This window comes from Peromyscus californicus, unplaced genomic scaffold (assembly GCF_007827085.1).
Source record: "Peromyscus californicus insignis strain IS unplaced genomic scaffold, ASM782708v3 Scaffold_18__1_contigs__length_77618521, whole genome shotgun sequence".
Taxonomy (NCBI): Eukaryota; Metazoa; Chordata; class Mammalia; order Rodentia; family Cricetidae; genus Peromyscus; species Peromyscus californicus.
In genome coordinates, this window is record NW_026294480.1 from 64,064,116 (window position 1) to 64,079,936 (window position 15,821).

Below are 15,821 nucleotides of genomic sequence, written 5' to 3' on the forward strand. Positions count from 1 at the left end.
CCACTGACTAGCTCTTACACTTAAACTCAGCCCATTTCTGTTAATCTATATGTTGCCACGTGTTCCGTGGCTTTACCTGTGTGCCATTACATGCTGCTTCCTGGACAGCAGGCTGGTGTCTTTCCGTGCCTTCTTCCTGTCTCTGTCTTTGAATTTCCCACCTGCCTCTAAGCTGCCTTGCCATAGGCCAAACAGCTTTATTTATCAACGAATCAGAGCAACACATATTCGCAACATTCAGAAAGACATTCCCCTATCAACCTTTCTTACACCTGTCTGTGGTCCTCGCTACCCAGATGTTCACACATTTCCTCAGAGTTTAATTGGTCTTTGTTTGTGTCAACTAAAGACTAATCCGATATGCCAATCACCACAGCAGCAGCTAATGCCTGAAAACCTTGTTTTCTTTTTTCCAATGAAAGCAGTGCTTAAAGCTGAACCCAAGCCTACTCCCTCTGCCCCCCAACCCCGCTCTTTTTAAGGACTAGAGGAAACTTGCTGTAAATTTCTAAGTCTTATATAGATCTAGAAAAAGAAAAGCTTTTAATAACCCTTTGTAGAAGGGCAGTTATGCATTTCTGTATATGGAAGGGTGAATTAGGTACACTGTATCGTATCAGTTTGTTAGTTGTCCTTGGGATGTTGATTATTTACCCAGATTTTGGTACCATTGATCACAGTCATGTGTTAAATATTTTAAAAGATAGAACATCACCTACTGTGTATGAATAGGTATTCTGACTTGCTAGGCTCCATAGTATCAGAGATTCTCCTTGTAGTCCATTCTTGAAAACTGCCAAAAGCAGATTCCACTTCAGGTGGGGGAGAACTGGAGAGCCTGGGAAGAGAAGTAGCTGCACCCATTCCAAGAAGAAGCCATTCGGTTGCTTTGGAACCTGAGGTCCTTCCCTGGGGGTTAGCATGCTGCCAGCCTGGGAGGTCATGTGGGCTGCAGAGACCCTGCAGGATAATTTTAACAGGAAAGACTGTTTTTAACAAATAACTAGGCATTTATGATTTTGCAGCCTAAGATGAACAACTTTAGTCTGCTCTGAGTTTTCCCAGCAACATTAGGGTTGGTTTGAAACAACTTTTCTGTATATGGAGATAAGATTTGTATAATAGAACCATAGGTATTAGGTGTTGGAGTTCATCCAGGGTTTTTTTCAGCCATTTTATTATTTTGGCAGGTGATATATTTGAATTCAGTTTGGGAGGGATAGCTGAAAAATAACTGAATTTAATTGAATTGAAGTGCTTGTCATTTGAGAACTGGTTTTGCAGGTATGGAGAGCAAGCTATTTAATTGGAACTCCCAGAATAATTCTCTCATATGATACAAAGCATTAAGCAATTTCATACTAGGTCAAACAATTATCTTTTAATAAAACAGAAGAAAATTTACATCTGAGTTGACATTCCTCCACTTCAATCCTTTGAGTTTTAGGTCATGATTTTTCTTTGTCATCAGAGCAGAATAAAAGAACAAAACAATTTTAGCATTCTCTCTGAAAGCAACATGAATTCAGGGTTGTAGTGAGAAACTCAAGTCTCAGAGGCATAACCAGGTAGACATATGGCCAGCACTTATTCTTGTTCAACATTTTGAAGGGAATCTTCTTGACCCACACTGGCTCCTTAGAATAACTCCTACTTAGCCAGTTCTACTCTAGTGGTGGGCTGAGTCAGGTCAGTTCACAAGAGATCATTCAAAACCACAAAGCAAGTCTGAAGTTGGCCTGGGCTATCTAGAGAGAGCTTATTAAAAAAAACAAAAAACAAACAAAAAACAAAACAACACCACCAAAAAAAAAAACCAAGCAAACATCAACACCCAAGATGCTTATTCATCACTCCCAGTAAAGGAAAAGATTTCACATGGTAGGTGGGTTTTTCTCTATTTGTTTGAAGAACCCTTATTTTGCTGCTAGAGCTAGAGAAGATAAGAAGGTTACTTTATTGTAACTGGATTGATTTCCTCAGGAGGGACTTCTCTTAATATTTAATGTTTATGAAAAATACATTATTGACTCTACAGTCATATTTCATTTATTTATTTATTTATTTTTGTTTATTTTATTCATTTGCCATAAAAATTAAATAAGTCTGTAAAGGGATTAAGGAGAAAGCAGCAGACTGTCATTTCCTTTGCTGAGTCAATTTGGCAATTACAGGACCAAATGTGAAGCATCCTTGCCGAGACACATGGCGCAGAGGAGTTGTCAGGAGACAATAGTGTGACCTGCCTGTAGGCGTTAGACATTCTTATACAGACCATACAACTGAGACTTGGTCCCACACAACTAAGCCAGGGCTCTGGCACACAACAACAAAGGCACACATTTGGGGACATTGCTAGGTGCCAGACGCCATTCTCCACAAAGACTCTTATATCATTTGTCAGTTTAAGCCCCAAGAAACAGTTCACTGGCATAGAACTCGAATTCACTTCAGTGTGAAAACGGCACAGGTGCTGTTCAGACCAGCAGGAAATGTCAGCTAAAGAGCACAAAGCTGTCGAGTGTCTTTGGGAGTGTGGAGCGGCATCTGCTGAGGTTAGCTTAAACCAGCTTAGCTAGAATATCTGTGACTATTTTTGATAAATGCATAGGTAATTTCGTAACATTTACTTTCACTGGTTGGGAACATAACTGTGCTTACTCTGTGGAATTTATAAAATATGTAAAAATATGGTAAGCTTGTGTCTAAACGGTCTTATTAATAAAAAACCCGGAGTGGTGTTATTGGGGTGGAAACTGAGAGACCAGAGGAATAGGACAAGCCACAGCCAACCTCACCTTGCCAGCTCCTCAGCCTCCAGATGGAGCTACTTCCTGTATACTCACGCCTATATGCCTTTCTGTCCCTGCCCTCTTACTTCCTCTCTCCGCCCAGCTACATCACTTCCTCTTTCTACCCAGCTCTATCACTTCCTGTCTGTTTGTACAGACCTCCAGACCTCTATGGTTAACTAGTGCTAGGAATTAAAGGTGTGTGCCACCACACCTGGCTCTGTTCCCAGTGTGGCCTTGAACTCACAGAGATCCAGATGAATCTCTGCCTCCCGAATGCTAGGATTAAAGGCATGTGCTACCACTGCCTGACCTCTGTGTTTAATATACTGGCTGGCTTTTTCCTCTGATCTTCAGATAAGCTTTATTTATTAGAGCACAAATAAAATATCACCACATATTACTCATGTTAAAACATTTTTACTGGATTTTTCTTTTGGTCTTATAGACACATCAAATGGCACCTGAAATGATGTGTGAATTGGTATTATATATCTAAATTTTTATTCCCATTTCTTTGAATAGTCTTCAAGAATAAAATATTTGTGGTTATATAATATTCCATTTTTTCTGGCCACATCAAAATTTATTCAAAATATGGTCTTCCTATATAATGGTTTCCATTTAACTTTTCTATAAAGAGTATTTATCATAAACATTGTTCCTATCTTTGCTTTTGTCTTTTTAGAATAGAATATTAGGAGCAGAATTATGGATCTAATAGAAGGAACTTTTTGAGGTTCTTGATATACATTGTCAAGAATTTTCAGAAAGTTTATTTCTACTGGCTAAATTATGGCTACAATCTCCTCTGTTCTTTGCTATCAGCAAGGGACATCTCTGATAGGATAGTAAATTGGATTGTTAAGAAAGGTTCAGTATAGTTCATTATTTCTAAATATCAAACTACTTAAACCACACGTACTCCATATAGAGCTCCAATCCCTCAGGATGAAGTAGTAAAGAAAATAAGCCAATAACCAGTTCTCATGGAACATATATTTTATTACATAGTAGAAAGATAACAGATGGATAAGTTATGTAGTATCTTAGAGTACAGTGACTGTTAGAATAAATCTACTGCAGATGAGCAGCATGGAAGAGATGGTTGAGGAAAGATTGCGCAATGTCACTCACACCCACTGAGTACAAGCAGTACTGACCATGTACACATGGATGGGGGGCCATCCACTAGTGCGTAGTCATCCTACCCCACCCGAGATCGCCTGGCAATACCTTCTCAGTAGAGATGGGGGCTCATGTGCCTCCCCTCATCCATGCTGGAATGTTGGGAGCTTGATCTTGTCCAGATATTTTGCAGGAAACCACAGCTGCCATGAGTTGATGAGAGGATGTTCTATGATGTCCAGAGATGCTGGTTTGCCACCATCTCTCCAACTTCCGAATCCAAGGATCTTTCAGCCCTACACTGATTCATTCATTTCAAAATCCTCAATTACTCATCAGCAGCATGAACATGAATTTCCTACCTCCGCTTTGTTGCTTATGAAAGTAGAATGTAAAACAGACAAGGCTTGGTGATGGAGGGTAAGGGATGACAGATGGAAGTGGCGGGAAATACGCAAAGAACAGGAAAAGAGAAAACTAAAAACCCACGTCAGAGCCAGTGTTGGTTCCTGGCTGCAAGGAAACCCACCGGTCCTAGCACTTTAGGGGGTGTGGTCTCCTAAGCACCTTCCCAGGGCTCTGGAGGATGGCAGGAGTCATATTACTAGGGCAGCATTTAAATTCATCTCAATCCTGAAAGTAGGTTTTCCTCAGAGAACTAAGAACTCACTTTTGCTGTCTTTGGAGGAGAAGCAGGTTTATTAAGCTCCATGGCTCTGCACAGCTCTATCACTCTTCGAAGATTTTTCACGTTGCAGGAAACTCATCTCCCATCTTAGATTGGCATGATGGAAGAGATTCAAGTCAAGTGAAGCTAAGAGGTTGAAAGAAATACAGGTCTTAAAACTTCGGGCCAATTTACTTACAAATTACTTTCTCAAAAATGCAGAAGTTGACCATTTTTAAAAGTTCTTAAAGTCATTTTTCTTTTGTGAGAAGAAAGAAAAATTATAGTCCTTCTCTGTCATAGTAGTGAAACTTCCACTGGTTTTTTTGTGTAGGGCTATTGGTACTCAAAATTATTTCATAAGTAAAGAAATATTTCCTGGAAGATTCTCTAACTAAAACTAAAGATTTCTGAAGATTAAAAACTAAAAAGAAACATTTGATGAAAAACACTACAAGTATCCAAACCAAAAAAAAAAATGGCATTTGAAAGTAAAATAGGTCTGAAATATACATGTTTATGGTAATAAAAACAGCTCCTGGTGGGATTAAGTAAAGGAAAGATTTTGTCATATACTCTAAATTCAGAATGATGGTTTGTATTCTTCCATTTTGTTCTGACTATATTTCCTAAGTAAAATCTTTACTCAATTTCAAACCAAAGATGCATTTAAAATTGACTTCAAGGTAAGACTAAAAGATGTGTGTGCGGCCCGCTCTAGTTGTCTGGTTGTTCTGTGTATCGGAGCCTGCGCTTCTTACCGTGTTCAGGAGGCTTCTTAGCACTGACCTTACACGGCTACACATGAATGAATCTTACTGCTGAGACACATGATAAGACCCTACAGTAGGTAAAGCTCAGCACAGGCTGCAGGGAGGGAGCAATACTCAAGCGGAGCCAAAAAGACAGGAAAGAAGAACTCATAACACATTCATAGTAAGAAAACCCAAGGTCTAGGAAACGGCCTTCTAATTATAGTCTGACAGTCATGAAGAGTGCTTTTCTTTTTTCTTTATATTTCTTTAACATGTATTTATTTATTTATTTATTTATTTATTTATTTATTTAGGTTTTTTGAGACAGGGTTTCTCTGTGTAGCTTTGCGCCTTTCCTGGATCTCACGCTGTAGACCAGGCTGGCCTCAAACTCACAGAGATCCGCCTGCCTCTGCCTCCCGAGTGCTGGGATTAAAGGCGTGCACCACCACCGCCCGGCTTATTTTTATTAGTTTAAGTTAAGTATATGTGTAGGTCTGTCTGTCTGTCTCTGCATATGCGTAGGTGAGAGCAGGTGCCCCAGGAGGCCAGCAGGGGCTCCCATGGAGCTGGAATTACAGGAGACTGTGAGCTGCCTGATGTGGGAACTGAACTCAGGTCCTCTGCGGACATCTTTCCACCTCCTCTTTACATTTCTTCGCTTAGTGTGTATGTCCACGTGCCCGTGTGTAGACGACGGCATACTTGTGGAAGACAGAACAGCTTAGAGGAGTCAGTTTTCTCTTTCTACAGTGTGGGTTCTGAGGATCAAATAAGGTCATCAGCCTAGGTAGGAAGCACCTTTATCCACTGAATCATTTCACCAGCACCCCATTTTCCCCAACGATACCTACACACTTTCAGCTTTACATCATCCACAAATAAATTTTATTCTCTACCCATTTTTCTTTATATTGCCTTTAAAAAAATTGTAATAAATTTAAAGAGAAATAAAAATGATGTTGGAATACTGGCAAAATCATGGGTTTGGTATGCCATTTGTATTGTTATTTAAACATACAATTAGTACAATTTTTAAAACACCAGTCCATGGGCAAAAACTCACATCCCTTAAGTGCCACTTCAATCAAAATCTGGAAAAGTTGGCAACCTGCTCATTTCAAAGATAGGGAATTCAAACTTTGCTATATTGTAGGGTAAGCTGGGAACACAGCCAGGACTGGGACCCAGATACCTTCTCCTGTGCAGGGCTGGATTCTTGCATTTTTCATGGCATGATTGTCTTCTCTGTCTCTGTCTCTCTCCCCCTCCTTCCTTCTCCCTTCTCTCTCTCTCTCTCTCTCTCTCTCTCTCTCTCTCTCTCTCTCTCTCTCTCTCTCTGTGCAGGCATGTATGTGATTTTCATATAATTGTTCACTGCCATGGAGGCAACATTTTAAGGTAGGAAAGGAACTTATTTCAGGGATTTCTGAGGCCCTTATTATCAACTGTCTCAAATTATTGTAAGAGGTAATCAGTACCAAGTATCTAGAAATCTTTATCCAGTATTAAATGTTAAATAAATGGTATATAACACTATGATAGAGGGCTAAAGTACCTTGAGTGTGTGTGTGTGTGTGTGTGTGTGTGTGTGTGTGTGTGTGTGTATGTGTAGAGAAAGAGACCAGCAACAGATATTACTAAAAACATAAATGCAAAGGTAGCAGAAAACCATTTAAGTAAATATCTGAACACTTTGAACAAGTAAATTATATATTTATAATTTGATGCATTTTGAAAGCATATCACTAATGTTAATATGCATACACTTAATAAATGTTCTTAGTAAAAGATTAGGACAGAAGGCAAAACTTGACTATTTGGTCCAAATAAGAACAATAAACTAAACACAGTCAGTGATTCTGTAATGTTGAAAAAAAAAACCATGACCACAGGCATATCAGATAAACACAAATAAATTGCAAATTTTGCAAACTCAGCCAATGGTTTTGGAAAAAAGCATTTGCATTAAATGAAAAATATTATTTTATAGTTAAAAAATAAGGAAAAACTTATTTCTATTGCATTAAAAAATTACAACTACACAAGATTGTATATGCTCACAGTCTAAAAAAAGTAATTAAGAGAGAGATTGTGAAAATTTTGTCTATTTCATTTATACTATTAGTACATTTAATAATAAAATGATGAAATTTATTAAATCAAGGGCACATAGTAGTTTAGGAATCTGGGTTAATTAGACCAAAATTTTTCAAGGACATTTTATTGACAAAAAAAATAGCTATTTTTTTAAACAAAGTCTTTGAGATATATGTATTTCCCATAAGAGTTTGAAAGTATTCACAAAGAAAATAGTATCAGTTGTGTGGTTGAACAGCAATGATTGAGTCCATTCCGATCAGATATCCGCTGGAGAGCTCATGTTATCCTCTGACTGGAGTGTTTATCTTCTCTCTCCACTTTTACAGCAATATGAGAACTGGAGACCCAACCAGCCAGACAGCTTCTTTTCCTCCGGAGAAGACTGTGTTGTGATCATTTGGCACGAGAATGGCCAGTGGAATGATGTTCCCTGTAATTACCATCTCACCTACACCTGCAAGAAGGGAACAGGTGAGGCCTGCTACTGCAGGGTGCTAAATCTGCATCTCCACCAGCAGCAGATGCCAGGGAGGGTTTCGCCCTTGGAGGTGCAAATTAGACATTGTCTGTTCTTTCTTGTTGCCTAAGGAGATCTTGCTGCCTCAATAGAATTAAAATGTTTGTTTTCAGTACCATCCTCACTTTAGATTTCAGGTGCTTAAGATAAAAAGGTGTCATTTATACAGGAAACCTGCTGGCCAAGAGCCTGTAGATATTTTATTCTGGTGAAGAGAGTATTAAAGACATTACCAGCAAAACTGTTGAATGTATCACGGAAGAGTCAGTATTGTCTTTATAAGAGGATCTGATGCACTTAGCTCTTGTTCAAGTTTTTCATGGGTTGAGGATGCAGAACTGAGAAAATGCCCCCAGAGAGAGATGCAGACTCGTATTCACTACAGTCTTCAACCAAAAACATTCACTGTTTTTACTAACTACTTGGTCTTTATGGGCATTTTTTTAATATGTGAATTTTTAAGCATTCCCTTAGAGGTTTATTTTCTACTTGTAATCCGTGGAACAAAACTACTAGCCCTACCCTTGTAATTAAATACCTTCAACACTCAAGAAACATTAAAGGCATCCGTAAAGGAAGTTCCAGAACGAAAACTGCTTGGTTAATGTTTAGCAGGGCAAAACAAATTGCCAAGAAAGCTGAACTTTCAGTTTCTGTTGTGTTTTTCGTTGATGAGTATGTTTCAGTATCTGTAGCATGGAGTATAGCTAGCTGTATAGGCACCTTCCTGAAGCAAGGGGATATTTAGTGGAAGAATTTCAACACTGATTGTGATAGTGATTTTAAAGTGTGGATATCTGCATCCTAGGCCAACCAAGACCCACCTTGAGAATGAGTACAAACTACCAATTCCAAAAGGAGAACTCATTTGGTTTCTTTGATTTAAAAATAATAGAACACACACACACACACACACACACACACACACACACACACACACACACACACATATACACATACACACACACATCTGTACAATAAACCTGCTAGGCAATACTTTAACACCTATAACAAGCTGTATTAGGAGAAAGAACATTACGATACACACAGTCCCAGTCTTAGAGGAAGCTCAACTGCTGTGCATGACTTCTCTGCTGTTCTCTCACCCAAGGGAGAACTTACCCCCAAAGCACTACCTCCGTAAGAAGCTTTCCTGCCTGTGCGTTTCCTCAGCACTTCTACATGGAACTGGTAAAAATAGCAAATCGGATGTTTGCTGTTTTCCTTTTTCCAGGATAATGAGTCTTTAATAAACTGTTTGTCTTTCTCCAAATGTCATGTTTGCCTTCTGTGACCTCCAAAGGGTCCCAGTGGCATGCTTTCTTCATTTGTGGTCTCACCACGCTGTCTCCTAAGCTAGTTTGTTCTATAGCAGTTTCCGCACAGCAGCACTGGTGACATTTTGAACAGGATATTATCTTTATGGCAATAGACTGTCCAGGAATCCAGAATACTTATCATCCTCCTGGCCCGCTGTGTGCTGAATGCCAGTGGTACTCTGGCCTCCATACTCCCTCCCCACTACACCAACCAAAAGTCTCTACACATGGTCCTATTCTCTGGGGTGGGTACAGTTGAGACAGAAAGGAAATTTTGCTCCAGGTTGAGAACTTTACTTCTAGAGCCAAGAAAGATCCACATGCATAATACAATTATATTTGAAATTTCTCAATGGAGACTGAATTTTGAAAGATGCTAACTATACTTCATTAGAGAATGGATTCCTTTTCACAGCTCTAGAAGAGCTGTATAATGTCAATGTTGACAGGTTTTGTAAAACGTAGTCTCTTAGATACTTCATACACCTTTAAGCCTCCCCGTCCAAGTAGTTCTTCTAATTATTAACTACAGTTAAGAACAGATGCTTACTATATAGAAAAGTGGTACTTTTAAAAGAATGTCTTTGCTTCATGGTGTCTTTGTACCATCTTGTTGTTATTTCCTCATCAAAATTCCTGCCAGAGATAATGACTTGGTTCCCTTGCCTTTTCCTGTAATATCCCAGAACAACAGGTTATTTGTTTCCATTTTTTTGAAACCTATATAAGGAGAATCATATGTAGTCTAACCCTTGCTTTTTTTGCTAGTCTGTCTTGTTGAGATTTACGCATGTGGATGTATGTAGCTGCATATCCTCCGCCTTTGCTGTGCAAGTGGTTCATTATATGCAACTACATTTTATTGATGAGTTCTCTTGCCAGGGACCATCTGTGTTGCAGTCAGTGTTTTTACTGTTACAAATGATATTCCTATCAATATTCCTAAACTTGCTCTTGGTAGACTTTCATGACTTTCTGTAAGACATATTTCCAGGAGTGAAGATGCTGAATCATAAGACCTATGTGCCATCAGATTTACTAGCAAACGGCAAATTACATCCCAAACTTGTAGCAACTCACAGTCCCACCAGCCATGTGTGAGAGGTCTTGTCACGGCACCTTTTCTCCAACAGTTGATATTTATTGAATTTGGGAAATTTGGGGCCAGTCTGGTGGGTATGAAATATTATCCTTTGTGATTTAATTTGCATTTTCTTGGATATTTATTGAATATATTTTTCATATATTTATTGGTTATTTGTGGATCTTCTTTAGTTAATTTTTTATTCATGCCACTTCTTTATTTTTAGGAATTGGTTCCTTTCTCCTGTTTTGATTTGTAGGGGTTCTGATTACATTCTTATTTTTAATCTCTTAATTACATAATTTGTAAATATCTTCTCCTAGTTTTTCTTCTCATATATTTTTTGACGAAGATAATTCATAATTTTTTAATGTTTCTTTATTATTTCAACTTTTCTGTGTTTTAGAAAGTCTTTATGAACTCTAAAATCATAAAGATAATTGGTATTGTTTGCTGAATGTTTTATAACTTTGCATTTATGTTTGTGTGTTTAAGCTACCTGTAACTGACTTTCCATGTGTTCCGTGAGGTAGGGAAGCCAATCTATTTTGCCATATGAATACCTAATCATCTATGTTTGAAGACTGCCTTTCTTCCTGCTCTGCCATGTTCTTGTCAAATATCAAGTTTATGTGTTTGGATCTAATTCCAGCCTACTTTCTTAATCTTGCCACTATGAAATTCACTGGATTATTTTAGATTTTTTATGACCTTTACATATGGTTTTGAGAAAATCATGTAATTGTTTCCTAAAAATGAAAAAAATAAATTCAGCTTCTAATTTGTCAGCAGAATACAGAATCACATACAATCAATTACCTAGTTGATGATTTAATTTTCTGTATCACTGTAGCCTCAGTCAACCTGATCCTTGCCATTGTCTGGGACCTATTCTAGCTTTTAATATTATAGTAAATGCAGTGTGCAGGTGCAAGTTGGATAAAGCAGAAGGAAATTGGAAGAACTAATTATTAATTTAAACCTGAATTTGTCATTGAAAAACAATGTACTTATAAACAGTCTTCTAGTATGTAAACAAATTTAACAATTATAAACTTTTAATATATTAAGATTTTGAAGTATAAACACCCAATTTCTGGTTATCCTTTTCTACTGAAGAGTCATATTATTTTATGAGGCATCACAGTGTATGTTATTAGCACATGTGCTGAACCTGATAAAGTGGGGTTAGAAATATCATTTAGGAAGAATTATACTTGTTATACCTCTACTAGGGATAGATAGCAAAATGTAATAGTTGTTAGCAGTTTAAAATAGTTAAAATAGGGGCTGGAGAGATGGCTCAGCAGTTAAGACCACTGGCTGCTCTACCAAAGGACCCTGGTTCAATTCCCAGCACCCACATGGCAGTGCACAGCTGTAACTCCAGTTCCAGGGCATCCCACACCCTCACACAGACATACATGCAGGAAAAACACTGATGCACATAAAATAAATAAATAAATCTTTAAAAAGTAGTTTAAATAATTGTATTCATGCCAAATAAACCTAAGTGAATACAAATTCAGTTGAGCAGATTTTTCTCATCTTCTTGGATTTACACATAGTGAGATGTCTTACATCTACTTCTTATCATTCCTACTTATTGTTTACTCCGTTAGTAGTTAAAGTTTTCCATTGTGAATTAAAATACAGCACAGTATTTTAAGCTTTACTCTTATTACCTTTCACAAGAATTTAAATATGTATGTTAAGCTAATTAAGAAACTGAGGCCTGAGGGACTGGGGATGCAGCACAAAGAGTACTTGCTTAATGGGCAGGAAGCGTAAGTGCAGCCCCCACAACTGCACAGACCATGCGCAGAAGCGTGTGGTTGTCATACCAATGTGTGGGAAGCAGAGGCAGAATGATCAGGGATTCAATGTTATGCCTAACTACATAGTGAATTCAGGGTCAGCCTGGGCTACATAACATCCTGTCTCAAACAACAAACAAACGGACAGACAGACAAACAAACCCGAAGCAAGAAGCTTGTTCATTCACCCTTCCCTGTTTCAGTATAGAATAGGTGGGAGCAGACATTTTATTTATACTTAGAAGTGTATGTCTGTATGTCAAATTATTGGTGTTAAAGACTATCCTTCTTCTTCCAGGGAAGGATAGTTAACTTTTGCAAACACATCACTACCCCAACTCAAGATGGTTGATACAGATGAGAGATCAGAAGAAAGACAGTGCCAGTAGGGTACTCACTGGTCTCAGACAGGTGCTTTTTAATTGGGAAATAGTTCAGAAAGGTGGTTTTGTAGATGGATAGATAAACATATAGCCATGAACGATACTGCATTGTAATGAAAACACAACTCAAAATGACGTGATCTGAGATAAATCTACATCCAGAGCCTCAACCTAAACATGTTAAATTGTTCCAAATGTTTAAATTCTATATAAATGCCTTTTTGCAAAGGTATATGATTGAGGTTTGTGGGGTATTGCAGTGGAGAAACATAGAAGCGAGATTGATTCTGATGCTTACTCTAATTGAAATACTTAGATTACTTGGAAATAACACCATTTGCCTTTTTCCTTAGTTGCTTGCGGCCAGCCCCCTGTTGTAGAAAATGCCAAGACCTTTGGAAAGATGAAACCACGTTATGAAATCAACTCCTTGATTAGATATCACTGCAAAGATGGTTTCATTCAGCGTCACCTTCCAACTATCCGATGTCTAGGAAATGGGAGATGGGCAATGCCTAAAATAACCTGCATGAACCGTAAGTGGTCCTTTAGAAAGAACGGACAACCGTGCTTTAACAGATACTAGACACACTCATTTTGTGGCGGTGGTATCGGTAGTGTAGGGTATGGAGCAAGTAATACTGTTGTGTTTTCTTTGTGTGTTTTCTTCCATGTAGCATCTGCATACCAAAGGACTTATTCTAAGAAATACTTTAAAAATTCCTCATCCTCAAAGGACAATTCCATAAACACTTCAAAACATGAGCATCGCTGGAGCCGGACGTGGCAGGAATCGAGGCGTTGATCCTCAAAAATGGCGAACACGTGCTTCATCATTTCAGCCAAAGTCCTGACTTTCCGTGCCTTTCCTAGCACCTCAAGAAGTATTAGCAGTTGGTTTGGAATTGGGGACTGCCGTCCGGTCATTTGGGGTTGCTGTGCTCTTAAAGTATTTTCAATGAAACATGGAATTAAAAGAAAAAAAAGTGAATAAAATGAAAGCGAATGAGTGAAGAAAGTACCCATTTCCAGCCTATCTAATTTCTTTAGTTCTCTCTGCCTCCAGGGCAGACCGTCTCCTGTATGCCAGCCTACTGTACTATTTAAAAAAACAATGCAATTTCAGCACCGATGGCCGTGTAAATAAGATGATTTAATGTTGATTTTAATCCTGTATATAAAAATAAAACATCACACTGAGTTCAGGCGTATTTAATGATGATTACGGAGCTTACTAGGTCTTTAATCATTGGTTTGACTGCTTGCTTTGTTATAGTTTGTTTAGGCTGGAAATGGTTTTGTCTGCCCATTGACTGTGGGCAAGTTTGAGGACGGCTTTCCTGGACAGCCAGCAAACAGAGTCTTCTGGGTCTCTGCATCCATGCCAGGAGCCGTGCTTGTCCAAGCTGATGCCGGCAGATGGGAGATTAAAGAAACTCGAAGCTCCGGGGTGTGACCCTGCTTTGCCACATCCCTTTTTCTTCACTTACAAGAAGGGCCCGAATGGAGGACTTTTCTATGACCTGGAACTTTTTTTAGGGGTCAAAGTGCTAATTATTAACTCAACCAGGTTTCCTTTATAATGGCTTTCTTAACACTAATGCTGGTAAGGTAACAGATCAAGGCATTTGGAACAGATGTAGACCAAGGGTTTATACCTTGTTGTGGAGGGTGGGGGGTTCTTAAAAAACACTCCCACAAAAAAACCCCTCCATTTTGTACATATAACCATTTTAATCCTTTATAAAATTTTTGAATGTTCATGTATGAATGCTGCAGCTGTGAAGCACACGTGAATAAATGAAGTAAGCCATACGGATTTAATTTATTGGATGTTATTTTCCCCAAGACCTGAAATCAATAGAGTACGCTAGTCATTTTTCAGCATTAGCTTTTATACTTTCTTCACGGTTTGAAACCTTATAATATATGTACCCTGTTCCTGATTCAATCACGTGATGAGTAGAATGCTTCAAGTGTTTGTTCCAGAGAACGGAAAAGCATTTAGCTTTCAATAAGTGGTGTTTGCCCATTCCAAGACAGAGTGTAAGTGTAGAAACAGTGTGGGTATTTCTTCCAGTTAGGTGGAGTGTATGTGTTGAAGTTTTTGCTCCTCTCTGCCCACCCCATTTGCCCCTTGCATTTGAATAGTGGTCACTGAAGACGACATTGAATCATTATCCGGATATTTTAGTTTGAAAGAACAAACCACTATTGGAAAGAGGGCATTTAAGGCTTTTCACAAAGTTCATTTAGAGCAACTTTAAGAAAAATTACAAATAAAATGTGAACAGAAACCAAACTTTAAAATTACATAATTAATACAAACATGGAACCATCATAGGTTGTCCCATAAATATAGAAAAATTTTATGATTTACACATGAGATCAAAGTAATTTTTCGATAATGAAAAGATTGGAAAAAAATCAGACTGGGGTGGCCCTATGTTGATAGTTTCTCATGAAACCGCCTTTGGCTTAGAAGAAATAACTGTGCTCACAAGCATACAGTGTCTTAGGGATCTCTGCAGTAAGCGTAGCCCATCCTTATGTGTTCTAGAGCACAGGAAATCACTGTGTTGACTTATTAGAACTTTTTTCTTTTTCATTACAATGCACATAATCCTTCCCTGTATTTATATTATAACATGTATAGTGTAAAATGTGAATGACTTTTTTGTGAATGAAAATCTAAAATCTTTGTAACTTTTTATATCTGCTTTTGTTTCACCAAAGAAACCTAAAAATCCTTCTTTTACTATATTGTGACTTGTCTGTTTATTTTCAACTTTAAACCCTAATACACAGCAAACGTTTTATGTTCTGGTTTCATCACAGGGGACAATTATTCCCTGGATGGATTACTTTTATGTTTATTAGAGAGATGGCTACAGAGTCTAGCAATGTGCTTATGTCCACACTATGCATGAATCTCCGATATGGAAGAGATATGATTAGAAAGTGACAGCTCAAATTAGAGACTACTTTCTTGTGAACCAGTCAGCTGTTCATATGGATGATCTCACAATAGACCAGTGATGACCACCATTACATTTGGAAGGAGAATTGGGCATTGAGAGATGAAGTTCTTTGTCCAAAGTAACAAAGTGTGTAGTGAAAGGAGATAATCCATAGACCCTGTGTAATATACTCGAGAGAAACTTAAAATGTTGTGTCCCTGAATACTATATACCTAGAAGTTTAATGTAGAGACTAAGTGATCATATCCAATTATCAGATGATACAAACCAGTAAG

General features: G+C 38.1%; 1 protein-coding gene across 3 annotated transcripts in view; it reads left to right on the forward strand.

Moving 5' to 3' along the window:
* Positions 1-15,326, forward strand: part of Vcan (versican) — a 102,186-nt gene extending 86,860 nt beyond the window's left edge. For all 3 annotated transcript variants that reach the window (XM_052743638.1, XM_052743635.1, XM_052743639.1), the window contains 3 exons: positions 7,772-7,916; positions 12,919-13,101; positions 13,243-15,326. In XM_052743638.1, the coding sequence (XP_052599598.1) occupies positions 7,772-7,916; positions 12,919-13,101; positions 13,243-13,370 (456 nt within the window). In that variant the 3' untranslated portion in view covers positions 13,371-15,326. The remainder of the gene's footprint in view (positions 1-7,771; positions 7,917-12,918; positions 13,102-13,242) is intronic.
* Positions 15,327-15,821: the final 495 nt, after the last annotated feature.